Here is a 16,809-nt window from a genome sequence, read left to right as displayed (position 1 = left end):
CAAGACCTGACCCCCCCTCTCTCCAAGACCTGACCCCCCCTCTCTCCAAGACCTGACCCCCCCTCTCTCCAAGACCTGACCCCCCCTCTCTCCAAGACCTGACCCCCCCTCTCTCCAAGACCTGACCCCCCCTCTCTCCAAGACCTGACCCCCCCTCTCTCCAAGACCTGACCCCCCCTCTCTCCAAGACCTGACCCCCCCTCTCTCCAAGACCTGACCCCCCCTCTCTCCAAGACCTGACCCCCCCTCTCTCCAAGACCTGACCCCCCCTCTCTCCAAGACCTGACCCCCCCTCTCTCCAAGACCTGACCCCCCCTCTCTCCAAGACCTGACCCCCCCTCTCTCCAAGACCTGACCCCCCCTCTCTCCAAGACCTGACCCCCCCTCTCTCCAAGACCTGACCCCCCCTCTCTCCAAGACCTGACCCCCCCTCTCTCCAAGACCTGACCCCCCCTCTCTCCAAGACCTGACCCCCCCTCTCTCCAAGACCTGACCCCCCCTCTCTCCAAGACCTGACCCCCCCTCTCTCCAAGACCTGACCCCCCCTCTCTCCAAGACCTGACCCCCCCTCTCTCCAAGACCTGACCCCCCCTCTCTCCAAGACCTGACCCCCCCTCTCTCCAAGACCTGACCCCCCCTCTCTCCAAGACCTGACCCCCCCTCTCTCCAAGACCTGACCCCCCCTCTCTCCAAGACCTGACCCCCCCTCTCTCCAAGACCTGACCCCCCCTCTCTCCAAGACCTGACCCCCCCTCTCTCCAAGACCTGACCCCCCCTCTCTCCAAGACCTGACCCCCCCTCTCTCCAAGACCTGACCCCCCCTCTCTCCAAGACCTGACCCCCCCTCTCTCCAAGACCTGACCCCCCCTCTCTCCAAGACCTGACCCCCCCTCTCTCCAAGACCTGACCCCCCCTCTCTCCAAGACCTGACCCCCCCTCTCTCCAAGACCTGACCCCCCCTCTCTCCAAGACCTGACCCCCCCTCTCTCCAAGACCTGACCCCCCCTCTCTCCAAGACCTGACCCCCCCTCTCTCCAAGACCTGACCCCCCCTCTCTCCAAGACCTGACCCCCCCTCTCTCCAAGACCTGACCCCCCCTCTCTCCAAGACCTGACCCCCCCTCTCTCCAAGACCTGACCCCCCCTCTCTCCAAGACCTGACCCCCCCTCTCTCCAAGACCTGACCCCCCCTCTCTCCAAGACCTGACCCCCCCTCTCTCCAAGACCTGACCCCCCCTCTCTCCAAGACCTGACCCCCCCTCTCTCCAAGACCTGACCCCCCCTCTCTCCAAGACCTGACCCCCCCTCTCTCCAAGACCTGACCCCCCCTCTCTCCAAGACCTGACCCCCCCTCTCTCCAAGACCTGACCCCCCCTCTCTCCAAGACCTGACCCCCCCTCTCTCCAAGACCTGACCCCCCCTCTCTCCAAGACCTGACCCCCCCTCTCTCCAAGACCTGACCCCCCCTCTCTCCAAGACCTGACCCCCCCTCTCTCCAAGACCTGACCCCCCCTCTCTCCAAGACCTGACCCCCCCTCTCTCCAAGACCTGACCCCCCCTCTCTCCAAGACCTGACCCCCCCTCTCTCCAAGACCTGACCCCCCCTCTCTCCAAGACCTGACCCCCCCTCTCTCCAAGACCTGACCCCCCCTCTCTCCAAGACCTGACCCCCCCTCTCTCCAAGACCTGACCCCCCCTCTCTCCAAGACCTGACCCCCCCTCTCTCCAAGACCTGACCCCCCCTCTCTCCAAGACCTGACCCCCCCTCTCTCCAAGACCTGACCCCCCCTCTCTCCAAGACCTGACCCCCCCTCTCTCCAAGACCTGACCCCCCCTCTCTCCAAGACCTGACCCCCCCTCTCTCCAAGACCTGACCCCCCCTCTCTCCAAGACCTGACCCCCCCTCTCTCCAAGACCTGACCCCCCCTCTCTCCAAGACCTGACCCCCCCTCTCTCCAAGACCTGACCCCCCCTCTCTCCAAGACCTGACCCCCCCTCTCTCCAAGACCTGACCCCCCCTCTCTCCAAGACCTGACCCCCCCTCTCTCCAAGACCTGACCCCCCCTCTCTCCAAGACCTGACCCCCCCTCTCTCCAAGACCTGACCCCCCCTCTCTCCAAGACCTGACCCCCCCTCTCTCCAAGACCTGACCCCCCCTCTCTCCAAGACCTGACCCCCCCTCTCTCCAAGACCTGACCCCCCCTCTCTCCAAGACCTGACCCCCCCTCTCTCCAAGACCTGACCCCCCCTCTCTCCAAGACCTGACCCCCCCTCTCTCCAAGACCTGACCCCCCCTCTCTCCAAGACCTGACCCCCCCTCTCTCCAAGACCTGACCCCCCCTCTCTCCAAGACCTGACCCCCCCTCTCTCCAAGACCTGACCCCCCCTCTCTCCAAGACCTGACCCCCCCTCTCTCCAAGACCTGACCCCCCCTCTCTCCAAGACCTGACCCCCCCTCTCTCCAAGACCTGACCCCCCCTCTCTCCAAGACCTGACCCCCCCTCTCTCCAAGACCTGACCCCCCCTCTCTCCAAGACCTGACCCCCCCTCTCTCCAAGACCTGACCCCCCCTCTCTCCAAGACCTGACCCCCCCTCTCTCCAAGACCTGACCCCCCCTCTCTCCAAGACCTGACCCCCCCTCTCTCCAAGACCTGACCCCCCCTCTCTCCAAGACCTGACCCCCCCTCTCTCCAAGACCTGACCCCCCCTCTCTCCAAGACCTGACCCCCCCTCTCTCCAAGACCTGACCCCCCCTCTCTCCAAGACCTGACCCCCCCTCTCTCCAAGACCTGACCCCCCCTCTCTCCAAGACCTGACCCCCCCTCTCTCCAAGACCTGACCCCCCCTCTCTCCAAGACCTGACCCCCCCTCTCTCCAAGACCTGACCCCCCCTCTCTCCAAGACCTGACCCCCCCTCTCTCCAAGACCTGACCCCCCCTCTCTCCAAGACCTGACCCCCCCTCTCTCCAAGACCTGACCCCCCCTCTCTCCAAGACCTGACCCCCCCTCTCTCCAAGACCTGACCCCCCCTCTCTCCAAGACCTGACCCCCCCTCTCTCCAAGACCTGACCCCCCCTCTCTCCAAGACCTGACCCCCCCTCTCTCCAAGACCTGACCCCCCCTCTCTCCAAGACCTGACCCCCCCTCTCTCCAAGACCTGACCCCCCCTCTCTCCAAGACCTGACCCCCCCTCTCTCCAAGACCTGACCCCCCCTCTCTCCAAGACCTGACCCCCCCTCTCTCCAAGACCTGACCCCCCCTCTCTCCAAGACCTGACCCCCCCTCTCTCCAAGACCTGACCCCCCCTCTCTCCAAGACCTGACCCCCCCTCTCTCCAAGACCTGACCCCCCCTCTCTCCAAGACCTGACCCCCCCTCTCTCCAAGACCTGACCCCCCCTCTCTCCAAGACCTGACCCCCCCTCTCTCCAAGACCTGACCCCCCCTCTCTCCAAGACCTGACCCCCCCTCTCTCCAAGACCTGACCCCCCCTCTCTCCAAGACCTGACCCCCCCTCTCTCCAAGACCTGACCCCCCCTCTCTCCAAGACCTGACCCCCCCTCTCTCCAAGACCTGACCCCCCCTCTCTCCAAGACCTGACCCCCCCTCTCTCCAAGACCTGACCCCCCCTCTCTCCAAGACCTGACCCCCCCTCTCTCCAAGACCTGACCCCCCCTCTCTCCAAGACCTGACCCCCCCTCTCTCCAAGACCTGACCCCCCCTCTCTCCAAGACCTGACCCCCCCTCTCTCCAAGACCTGACCCCCCCTCTCTCCAAGACCTGACCCCCCCTCTCTCCAAGACCTGACCCCCCCTCTCTCCAAGACCTGACCCCCCCTCTCTCCAAGACCTGACCCCCCCTCTCTCCAAGACCTGACCCCCCCTCTCTCCAAGACCTGACCCCCCTTCTCCATGACACTGCAATACATCAAACCTCCTCCCTCCCTCTCCAAGTCTTCAAACCCCCATAACCAGGTCCTCCAAATGAAAACTCGCATTCTAACCTGAACCAGTAGTGGGTCAAGGCCCTAACTTCGACATTAATTGCATCAGTAAACCTTCATCTTACCTACTGATCCAGGTCATCTCAATATTGTTCAGCAAGATTCCCATTTCTTTTATTTTTTCATAGTTTTTTTCTTTATATAATGACCGTAACCACATTTTTTTGAGTTTTAAAACATCTTTTTTTTATTTTCGTCATCATCAACGTACTATTACAACACAGACGTGTATGATTAACAGCAAAGTTATTAGATTATAAGACTATGTTCATGATCATATATATATATATATATATATATATATATATATATATATATATATATATATATATATATAATATATATATATATATATATATATATATATATATATATATATATATATATATATATATAGGACAATCACATGTTTACCAAATGGCGTCCTAGCTTCGTCTCTTCGATGTATATCAACTGACTGTTATATTTCTCTCTTGTGTCTCCCCTGATGATGTGATTATTACACGAAAGTGCACTTGGGAACTTATCGTGTTTCATTTTCCCCATGGACTCATAGGAATATCTTGATCACGCGCATAATTGTGATCCTTTCCAAACATATATATATATATAAGTTGTGTATGGGGACATGTATGGAGGTGACTCTATGTATACCTTGCATTATCTATTCCTCCTTCTGCCCACCTCTCGATAGACCGTAGCAGAGACATTACCTCAAGACACTGGAGGTGTTGTGTGTTATTCTCTCTCTCTCTCTCTCTCTCTCTCTCTCTCTCTCTCTCTCTCTCTCTCTCTCTCTCTCTCTCCCTTCTCCTTCCCATCCCATACAATGACCACAACCATTTCTTGTGGGTAATACCATTTCTTGTGGTGCATCTGAGGGGGGGAAGGGGGGCCCTTTTTCCTCCCCACTTCAAACATGGTTCTATTTCCTAAGTCATTTTCGCAGCTCTAACAATGCTCTTTGTAGTTTGACTCTGAGAAATACTTGTGTCAAATCTAGGGAAAAAAGAGAAAACTTGTCCCCATATCTTTCTACATAGAAAGGAGTTTTACATGTGATACAATAGCGAAGAAAGAGTTTGTGTCCACATACACAACACAGGCCATTGTTAACCCGTCATACATGTAACTATAGTTAAATATCTAAGTCCAATCTGTTTGGATAATTCTTTGAAGTCCAATATGTTTGGATAATTCTTTGAAGTCCAATATGTTTGGATAATTCTTTTAAGTCCAATATGTTTGGATAATTCTTTTAAGTCCAATATGTTTGGATAATTCTTTTAAGTCCAATATGTTTGGATAATTCTTTTAAGTCCAATATGATTGTACCATTCTTTTACTGTCCTCCAAAGCATTAGTGTCTGGCTAACTGGTCCATACGCACTGCTTTGCTAACAGCTTAGAAAAAAGAAAATAGATAGATACGTTCTTTGTGTTCAGGCGTCGTACAGCTGAATCTGTCTATCTTGAATAATATTGGTTTAATTAATGCTTTGTCTCCCTACCATCACCATCATTATCAATGAGTTCTTTGTCCTTTTGCGAAAAAATTTTTGTCTGGTATTTCATTTCAGTGACGTTCACATAATTTCAGTTGAACATTGTATAGACCAGATTTATTCAAAGGTGTTGAACATCTGCTTATTCTGGTTGAACATTATATAGACCAGATTTATTCAAAGGTGTTGAACATCTGCTTATTCTGGTCGAACATTGTATAGACCAGATTTATTCAAAGGTGTTGAACATCAGTTCATACTGGTCGAGTGACATCTACCACATCTTTTGGGTCGATTTCACATCTTTCTCCCAGTTCAAAGTCTTTAGGTCTTAGATATCTCATTCATCTAATATATATTCCCAGCTTTCTCATGTTTTCTTATCCTGTGTTCTATAAATATAATATCGCTTCGTACATCAATCTAATGTGTTCTATGTTTGATGACTGAACATGTTTTTCTCGCCTTTCTTCCAGTCTCTCTTTTACTAATTCTCTAAAGTCTTTTCCCTCCCTTTCTCTCTGGTGACATCTTTCCTTACTCGTCGTTCTTCCTTTTTTGAACACCATATCTATCGCTGCTGTTGTTCACCACCTGGGCCAGCCCCTCGGTATTTACTTTGACCAAAGTTCTTATTTTGAACAAAGTTCTTACTTTCAGCAAAGTTCTTACTTTGAGCAAAGTTCTTACTTTGACCAAAGTTCTTACTTTGACCAAAGTTCTTACTTTGAGCAAAGTTCTTAATTGAGCAAAGTTCTTACTTTGAACAAAGTTCTTACTTTGACCAAAGTTCTTATTTTGAACAAAGTTCTTACTTTGAGCAAAGTTCTTACTTTGAGCAAAGTTCTTATTTTGAGCAAAGTTCTTACTTTGAGCAAAGTTCTTACTTTGACCAAAGTTCTTACTTTGACCAAGGTTCTTACTTTGACCAAAGTTCTTATTTTGAACAAAGTTCTTACTTTGAGCAAAGTTCTTACTTTGAACAAAGTTCTTACTTTGACCAAAGTTCTTACTTTGACCAAAGTTCTAACTTTGAGCAAAGTTCTAACTTTGAGCAAAGTTCTAACTTTGACCAAAGTTCTTACTTTGAGCAAAGTTCTTACTTTGAGCAAAGTTCTTACTTTGAGCAAAGTTCTTATTTTGAGCAAAGTTCTTACTTTGAGCAAAGTTCTTACTTTGACCAAAGTTCTTACTTTGACCAAAGTTCTAACTTTGAGCAAAGTTCTAACTTTGAGCAAAGTTCTAACTTCTATGATCGTCTTAGAAACTTCTGTCAGCCTCACAGAACCCGGAGGACAGTGTCAGTCATGGTGTCCGTCACTGCAGCTCGGCTGACAGTGTCTTCGGTTATGTTAGCTGACACCAGTGTGTCTGACACCGGTGCCTGGCCACCAGTGATTGCTGCTGGCACTGCTGCTGGCACTGCTGCTGGCACTGCTGCTGACTTTAATATGTTTTAATATGTTTTAACATGTTCTAATATGTCCTAATGTGTTCTAATGTCATCTAATATGATCTAATATGTTCAAATATGTTTTAATATGTTCTAATATGTTCTAATATGCTTTAATATGTTCTAATATGTTCTAATATGTTCTAATATGTTCTAATATGATCTAATATATTCTAATATGTTTTAATATGTTCTAATATGACCAAATATGCTCTAATTTGTTCTTGTATGTTCTAATATATTTTAATGTGTTCTAATAAGATCCAATATCCTCTAATATGTTCTAATATGATCTAATATCCTCTAATCTGTTCTTATATGTTCTAATATGCTCTAATTTGTTCTTGTATGTTCTAATATATTCTAATGTGTTCTAATAAGATCCAATATCCTCTAATATGTTCTAATATGATCTAATATCCTCTAATCTGTTCTTATATGTTCTAATATGCTCTAATATATTCTAATATGTTCTAGTAATATGTTGTGCATGAGTATACCCTTATTTTCTCCAGGATGAAGGACTTCAGTCCTACATCCCACGACGATCCTACACCACACACACCCTCACCACGACCTGCAATCATACGTAGGATGGGAAAAAAAATCCTTTTTTTTTTTTTAACACAGGATGAACGAATGACCGATAGATAGCGTCACTGATAAACCTTATCTATTTTTCAAAGATAAAAGATAAAATAGCTTCATTTCCAATGCAAGGTGACACAAAGTTGAATATTCTGTGAGGTATGTGGCCACTGGTGAGGTACTGATGTGGCCACTGGTGAGGTACTGATGTGGCCACTGATGGGGTACTGATGTGGCCACTGACGGGGTACTGATGTGGCCACTGGTGAGGTACTGATGTGGCCACTGGTGAGGTACTGATGTGGCCACTGGTGAGGTACTGATGTGGCCACTGATGGGGTACTGATGTGGCCACTGACGGGGTACTGATGTGGCCACTGGTGAGGTACTGATGTGGCCACTGGTGCAGTACTGATGTGGCCACTGGTGAGGTACTGATGTGGCCACTGGTGCAGTACTGATGTGGCCACTGGTGGGGTACTGATGTGGCCACTGGTGGGGTACTGATGTGGCCACTGGTACGGTACTGATGTGGCCACTGGTGCAGTACTGATGTGGCCACTGGTGCAGTACTGATGTGGCCACTGGTATGGTACTGATGTGGCCACTGGTATGGTACTGATGTGGCCACTGGTGAGGTACTGATGTGGCCACTGGTGTGGTACTGATGTGGCCACTGGTACGGTACTGATGTGGCCACTGGTACGGTACTGATGTGGCCACTGGTGAGGTACTGATGTGGCCACTGGTACGGTACTGATGTGGCCACTGGTATGGTACTGATGTGGCCACCGGTATGGTACTGATGTGGCCACTGGTACGGTACTGATGTGGCCACTGTTATGGTACTGATGTGGCCACTGGTATGGTACTGACGTGGCCACAGGTATGGTACTGATGTGGCCACTGGTGAGGTACTGATGTGGCCGCTGGTGAGGTACTGATGTGGCCACTGGTACGGTACTGATGTGGCCACTGGTGAGGCACTGATGTGGCCACTGGTATGGTACTGACGTGGCCACTGGTACGGTACTGATGTGGCCACTGGTGAGGCACTGATGTGGCCACTGGCATGGTACTGACGTGGCCACAGGTATGGTACTGATGTGGCCACTGGTATGGTACTGATGTGGCCACTGGTAAGATACTGATGTGGCCACTGGTACGGTACTGATGTGGCCACTGGTAAGATACTGATGTGGCCACTGGTATGGTACTGATGTGGCCACTGGTACGGTACTGATGTGGCCACTGGTATGGTACTGATGTGGCCACTGGTAAGATACTGATGTGGCCACTGGTACGGTACTGATGTGGCCACTGGTAAGATACTGATGTGGCCACTGGTATGGTACTGATGTGGCCACTGGTACGGTACTGATGTGGCCACTGGTATGGTACTGATGTGGCCACTGGTAAGATACTGATGTGGCCACTGGTACGGTACTGATGTGGCCACTGGTAAGATACTGATGTGGCCACTGGTATGGTACTGATGTGGCCACTGGTACGGTACTGATGTGGCCACTGGTAAGATACTGATGTGGCCACTGGTATGGTACTGATGTGGCCACTGGTACGGTACTGATGTGGCCACTGGTATGGTACTGATGTGGCCACTGGTATGGTACTGATGTGGCCACTGGTACGGTACTGATGTGGCCACTGGTATGGTACTGATGTGGCCACTGGTATGGTACTGATGTGGCCACTGGTACGGTGCTATCATGGCCATTGATACAGCTTTAACATGGCCCCTAACACAGTACTAACATGGCCCCTAACACAGCACTAACATAGCCCCAAACACAGCACTAACATAGCCCCTAACACAGCACTAACATAGCCCCTAACACAGCACTAACATAGCCCCTAACACAGCACTAACATAGCCCCTAACACAGCACTAACATAGCCCCTAACACAGCACTAACACAGCCCCTAACACAGCACCAACAGTGATGAAGGAAGGGGGTTGAGGTGTAGGGGGGTGGTCAACACAGCGAGGTTCTGGCTAGCCCAGTCAATATTACACGGACCACACTGGGTACCCCACAACCCCACTGACCCACCCCTTCCCCTTCCCCCTTTCCCCCTTCCCCTTTCCCCTTTCCCCTTCCCCCTTTCCCCCTTCCCCTTTCCCCTTCCCCCTTCCCCCCCCTTACTTATACGCCTTACAGGCCACAACATGCACCACCCCTCCCCCCCTAACCCCACCCCAACCCCCCCCCCTACCAGCCACATGCATGCCTCCCCCTCCCCCCCTCATCCCCCCCCCACTCCTCACACACGTCATGCTGATCCAGAAACATGCACTTCATGTGTTACCCATGATGCATTGTGTTGTACTACCACAACATTGTTACAACACAGGGTCCCGGGTCCTGTGTTGTACTTCTACAACATTGTTACAACACAGGGTCCTGGTCCTGTGTTGTACTACCACAACATTGTTACAACACAGGGTCCGGGTCCTGTGTTGTACTACCACAACATTGTTACAACACAGGGTCCCGGGTCCTGTGTTGTACTTCTACAACACTGTTACAACAGAGGGTCCTGGTCCTGTGTTGTACTACTACAACATTGTTGAAGAATTCTCGCTCGGAGTTATTAACAACATTACTATGGTTGTACATCCACCTTACCCCCTGATCTGTGTACATGTAACATGTACTAAACTTGTGTCCAGCTTGTGTGTGTGTGTGTGACCCACAACACAGGCCACATGAGGGTGTAGTAAGGTCCTATACCACAATACTGTTTACGTCTGCCAGCGGTGCAACACAGCGAGGCGTGAGTCAGTTCTTTGGGCGAGATTGTGTCACTGGGAATATAGTCTGGTCAGAAAGGAGTCTCCATGTCCCTGCAACTGGAAGTAACGCAGACTTGGGGAAGGGGGAGCCAGGTACTTACGATACAGTGAGAGCCAGGTACTTATGATACAGGGAGAGCCAGGTACTTATGATACAGTGAGAGCCAGGTACTTATGATATAGTGAGAGCCAGGTACTTATGATACAGTGAGAGCCAGGTACTTAGGATACAGTGAGAGCCAGGTACTTATGATACAGTGAGAGCCAGGTACTTATGATACAGTGAGAGCCAGGTACTTATGATACAGTGAGAGCCAGGTACTTATGATACAGTGAGAGCCAGGTACTTAGGATACAGTGAGAGCCAGGTACTTATGATACAGTGAGAGCCAGGTACTTATGATACAGTGAGAGCCAGGTACTCAGGACACAGTGAATGCCAGGTACTTATGATACAGTGAGAGCCAGGTACTCAGGATACAGGGAGAGCCAGGTACTTATGATACAGTGAGAGCCAGGTACTTATGATACAGTGAGAGCCAGGTACTGAGGATACAGTGAGAGCCAGGTACTTATGATACAGTGAGAGCCAGGTACTTATGATACAGTGAGAGCCAGGTACTTATGATACAGTGAGAGCCAGGTACTCAGGACACAGTGAATGCCAGGTACTTATGATACAGTGAGAGCCAGGTACTCAGGATACAGGGAGAGCCAGGTACTTATGATACAGTGAGAGCCAGGTACTTATGATACAGTGAGAGCCAGGTACTTATGATACAGTGAGAGCCAGGTACTTATGATACAGTGAGAGCCAGGTACTCAGGACACAGTGAATGCCAGGTACTTATGATACAGTGAGAGCCAGGTACTTATGATACAGTGAGAGCCAGGTACTTATGATACAGTGAGAGCCAGGTACTCAGGACACAGTGAATGCCAGGTACTTATGATACAGTGAGAGCCAGGTACTCAGGATACAGGGAGAGCCAGGTACTTATGATACAGTGAGAGCCAGGTACTTATGATACAGTGAGAGCCAGGTACTTAGGATACAGTGAGAGCCAGGTACTTATGATAGTGAGAGCCAGGTACTTATGATACAGTGAGAGCCAGGTACTTATGATACAGTGAGAGCCAGGTACTTAGGATACAGGAAGAGACAGGTACTTAGGATACAGAGAAAGCCAGGTACTCAGGATACAGGGAGAACCAGGTTCAGGATACAGGGAAGGCCAGGTACTTATGATACAGTGAGAGCCAGGTACTTATGATACAGTGAGAGCCAGGTACTTATGATATAGTGAGAGCCAGGTACTTATGATACAGGGATAGCCAGGTACTTATGATTCAGTGAGAGCCAGGTACTTATGATACAGTGACAGCCAGGTACTTATGATACAAAGAAAGCAGGTCCTCAGGATACAGGGAGAGCCAGGTACTCAGGATACAGGGAGAGCCAGGTACTCACGTTACAGTGAGAGCCAGGTACTCAGGGTACAGAAAGAGCCAGGTACTCAGGGTACAGGGAGAGCCAGGTGCTCACGTTACAGGCCGAGCCAGGTACTCAGGTTACGGACACGGAAACAGGTACTCACGTTACAGGGAGAGCCAGGTACTCAGGGTACAGGGAAAGCCAGGTACTCACGTTACAGGGAGAGCCAGGTACTCATGATACAGACAGGGAGAGCCAGGTACTCACGTTACAGGGAGAGCCAGGTACTCATGATACAGACAGGGAGAGCCAGGTACTCACGTTACAGGGAGAGCCAGGTACTCATGATACAGACAGGGAGAGCCAGGTACTCAGGATACAAACAGGGAGAGCCAGGTACTCACGTTACAAGGAGAGCCAGGTACTCAGGATACAGACAGGGAGAGCCAGGTACTCACGTTACAGGGAGAGCCAGGTGCTCACGATACAGACAGGGAGAGCCAGGTACTCAGGATACAGACAGGGAGAGCCAGGTACTCACGTTACAGGGAGAGCCAGGTGCTCACGATACAGACAGGGAGAGCCAGGTACTCAGGATACAGACAGGGAGAGCCAGGTACTCACGTTACAGGGAGAGCCAGGTACTCACGATACAGACAGGGAGAGCCAGGTACTCAGGATACAGACAGGGAGAGCCAGGTACTCACGTTACAAGGAGAGCCAGGTACTCAGGATACAGACAGGGAGAGCCAGGTACTCCCGTTACAGGGAGAGCCAGGTACTCATGCTACAGACAGGGAGAGCCAGGTACTCACGTTACAGGGAGAGCCAGGTACTCCATGATACATGACAGGGGGAGAGTCATGGTACTCACGTTCAAACGGGAAGAGACCAGGAACTACATGATACAGGCAGGGAGAGTCAGGTACTCACGTTACAGGAGAGCCATGGTACTCATGATACATGACAGGGAGAGTCAGGTACTCACGTTACAGGGAGAGCAGGTACGCATGATACAGACAGGAGAGCCAGGTACTCACGTTACAAGGGAGAGCCAGGTACTCATGATACAGGCAAGGGAGAGCCAGGGTACTCATGTTACAGGGAGAGCCACGGTACTCATGTTACAAGACAGGGAGAGCCAGGATACTCCATGATACATGGCAGGGAGAGCCAGGTACTCGCGTTACAGGGAAGCCAGGTACTCATGATAAGACAGGGGAGAGTCAGGTACTCCCACGTTACAGGGAGGAGCCAGGTACTCATATACAGACAGGGAGAGCCAGGTACTCATGATACAGACAGGGAGAGCCAGGTACTCAGGGTACAGAAAGGGAGAGCCAGGTACTCACGTTACAAGGAGAGCCAGGTACTCAGGATACAGGGAGAGCCAGGTACTCATGTTACAGGGAGAGCCAGGTACTCATGTTACAGGGAGAGCCAGGTACTCATGTTACAGGGAGAGCCAGGTACTCATGTTACAGGGAGAGCCAGGTACTCATGTTACAGGGAGAGCCAGGTACTCATGTTACAGGGAGAGCCAGGTACTCACGTTACAGGGAGAGCCAGGTACTCATGTTACAGGGAGAGCCAGGTACTCACGTTACAGGGAGAGCCAGGTACTCACGTTACAGGGAGAGCCAGGTACTCATGTTACAGGGAGAGCCAGGTACTCATGTTACAGGGAGAGCCAGGTACTCACCGATAAAGGTTGTGAGGAGAAGGTTGTTGGACGGCTTGACGAGGAGGTTGTAGCAGCAGCGTGTGGTGGCCCCATGGTTGTGGGCGCCCATGATTCCCGCCTGGCGTCGTCTGCTTCTCACAACCCTGGTTGTGGGAGCAACAGCTGGAGCAGCAGCTGGAGCAGCTGGAGCAGCTGGAACAGCTTCGCCGTGGTTGTGGGGGACTTCAGCTGCCCACAGTGGCAACACATAGGACCCCTTTATCATGTAACAACAACCAGACCCCTGTGGTTGTGTATGGGGTAGGCCCTTATCTGATAGACAGATAGATATGGTTGACCGTGGCCCACGGAAGGTCAACTGTAAGCAAGAGGGCGACACTTAGCAACGACACTGCTACGAACAGCTGGGGGTGGGTCAAACGAGCACCCACAATGACCTCGAACGACCCAGGTCAAATAGAAGTATAGCGCCCCCTCTCTCTCTGGGGGGGTCACGACACTGGCGCCCTCCTCCTTCTACAACTACAACTACCACGACGACCCACGACGCTACATGACCTACGACCTTTGACCTGAATGGTGATATATGTCTATAGATATAGAGATGCGGTATAGCCAGGAGGCTAGACGCGGACACGAGACGACATAGGAGGGGGCGACGACGCAGGCAGACGCGACAGATCGCACGGGAGTGGATGGCTCCCACATGTATATCGGGCCCCCGGGGGTTGCCAGGCGAGGCACAGGTGATCGGGGGACTTCAACAAGTTGCTGCTCTCTTCTCCTGAGGGAGGGACGCTTGAGGAGGAGGAGGAGGAGGCGGCGGGGGGGAGGAAACAAGGAGGAAAGAGGAGGAGGTGGTGGTGTGTTTGTGTGTTGACGCCCACGCGTCCTGTGTCACGAGCTAGGGGACATGGGCGTGGGCGGTCGCCGTGGGCGTCAGCGTGGCTTGAAGGGGGAGGAGGGAAACGGTCAGGAGGAAGTGTGGGTTCAGGGGAAATGCAAGCGACGACGAGGTAGTGCACTCTGAGCGAAGGCCCGACGCTCACTGGCTAACTTGCCCGTCCACCAAAACCAGACACCAACACGCCACCACGACCGCGCACCACCACGCCTCCACCACCACCACTCCCACGCCAACCCTCTCACCAACAACACAGGAGAACAACACGGACGAGGTTAACAACCCATAACACATACGATCGTTGCAATGGCTTAGTTACGACGAACCTCACACAGAAAATAACAACAATAAGTGTTTGGTTATGTTTACATGTCTCACTTCGTTTGACTCCAGTGTTACAACAACCTCACCAGCGTGACGTAACCCCAGGGTGTCACACAATCCTAGGGTGTTACACACAACCCCAGGTGTCACACAATCCCAGGGTGTTACACAACCGCAGGGTGTTACAGACAACCCCAGGTGTCACATAGTCCCAGGGTGTTACACAACCCCAGGGTGTTACACACAACCCCAGGGTGTCACATAATCCCAGGGTGTCACACAACCCCAGGGTGTTACACCCAACCCAGGGTGTTACACACAACCCCAGGGTGTCACACAATCCCAGGGTGTTACACAACCCCAGGGTGTTACACACAACCCCATGGTGTCAAACAATCCCAGGGTGTTACATAACACCAGGGTGTCACACAATCCTAGGGTGTTACACAACCCCAGGGTGTTGCACACACTGCCAGGGTGTAACACAACCCCAGGGTGTTACACACAACCCCAGGGTGTCACACAATCCCAGGGTGTTACACAACCCCAGGGTATTACACACAACCTCAGAGTGTTACATTACCCCAGGGTGCTACACACAACCCCAGGGTGTTATGCACAACCCCAGGTTGTTAAACACAACCCCAGGGTGTTATGCACAGCCCCAGGGTGTTATGCACAACCCCAGGGTGTTACACACAACCTCAAGGTGTTATGCACAACCCCAGGATGTTACACACAACCCCAGGGTGTTATGCACAACTCCAGGGTGTTACACACAACCCTAGAGTGTTACATTACCCCAGGGTGCTACACAAAACTCCAGGGTGTTATGCACAACCCCAGGGTGTGACACACAACCCCAGGGTGTTACACAACCCCAGGGTGTTACACACAACCCCAGGGTGTTATGCACAGCCCCAGGGTGTTATGCACAACCCCAGGGTGTTACACACAACCCCAGGGTGTTATGCACAACCCCAGGATGTTACACACAACCCCAGGGTGTTATGCACAACCCCAGGTTGTTACACACAACCCCAGGGTGTTATGCACAGCCCCAGGGTGTTATGCACAACCCCAGGGTGTTACACACAACCCCAAGGTGTTATGCACAACCCCAGGATGTTACACACAACCCCAGGGTGTTATGCACAACTCCAGGGTGTTACACACAACCCCAGAGTGTTACATTACCCCAGGGTGCTACACAAAACTCCAGGGTGTTATGCACAACCCCAGGGTGTGACACACAACCCCAGGGTGTTACACAACCCCAGGGTGTTACACACAACCCCAGGGTGTTACACAGCGTGCTTGGTGCTGTCCTGGCTAGTACACAGCCAGGCTCGTCCTCCACGACCAACCGGGTCGTCCTCCACGACCAACCGGGTCGTCCTCCACGACCAACCGGGTCGTCCTCCACGACCAACCGGGTCGTCCTCCACGACCAACCGGGTCGTCCTCCACGACCAACCGGGTCGTCCTTGGCTAGTACACCAGGACCTCACAAGTCATTCGCCTTCAAGTATGACCCAACCTTGACCCAAGATCTTGGAGGCTATGTCAACCTTGACCCATTACCCAACCCTGTGTTGAACAGAAGCACAGGTGACCTTTGAATGCACTTCTCGGAGGTTGAAGACCACAGGTTTGTGGCATAGAAATCGGAGGTCTTCCCTGCCAGATGAAGACTACAGGTGTGTGGCATTGAGGTCTTCTCTGCCAGATGAAGACCACAGTTTTGTGGTATAGACCTCGGAGGTCTTTTCGCCAGATGAAGACCACAGGTGTGTGGCATTGACCTCAGAGGTCTTCCCTGCCAGATGAAGACCACAGGTGTGTGGCATAGACCTCGGTCTTCCCTGCCGGATGAAGACCACAGGTGTGTGGCATAGACCTCGGTCTTCCCTGCCAGATGAAGACCACAGGTGTGTGGCATACACCTCAGAGGTCTTCTCTATCAAATGAAGACCACAGAAGTGTGGCATAGACCTCGGAGGTCTTCTCTACCAAATGAAGAGCACAGGTGTGTGGCATAGACCTTGGAGGTCTTCCCTACCAGATGATGACCACAAGAGTGTGGCATAGACCTCGGAG

The 16,809-nt window shown here is 51.7% G+C and overlaps 1 protein-coding gene across 4 annotated transcripts in view; it reads right to left on the bottom strand.

Moving 5' to 3' along the window:
* Nucleotides 1-14,569, bottom strand: part of qvr (protein quiver) — a 356,159-nt gene extending 341,590 nt beyond the window's left edge. For 2 of the 4 annotated variants that reach the window (XM_071696428.1, XM_071696430.1), the window contains exon 1: nt 13,500-14,567. In XM_071696428.1, coding sequence (XP_071552529.1) covers nt 13,500-13,746 — 247 coding nt within the window. In that variant the 5' untranslated portion in view covers nt 13,747-14,567. Of the gene's footprint in view, nt 1-13,499 lie in introns of all 4 variants that reach the window. The other 2 variants (XM_071696431.1, XM_071696432.1) reach the window with 2 other exon arrangements.
* Nucleotides 14,570-16,809: the final 2,240 nt, after the last annotated feature.

This window comes from Panulirus ornatus, chromosome 59, assembly GCF_036320965.1.
Source record: "Panulirus ornatus isolate Po-2019 chromosome 59, ASM3632096v1, whole genome shotgun sequence".
Lineage (NCBI taxonomy): Eukaryota > Metazoa > Arthropoda > Malacostraca > Decapoda > Palinuridae > Panulirus > Panulirus ornatus.
The sequence above is the reverse complement of the archived record's forward strand: the minus strand, read 5'-3'. Positions and strand labels throughout refer to the sequence as shown.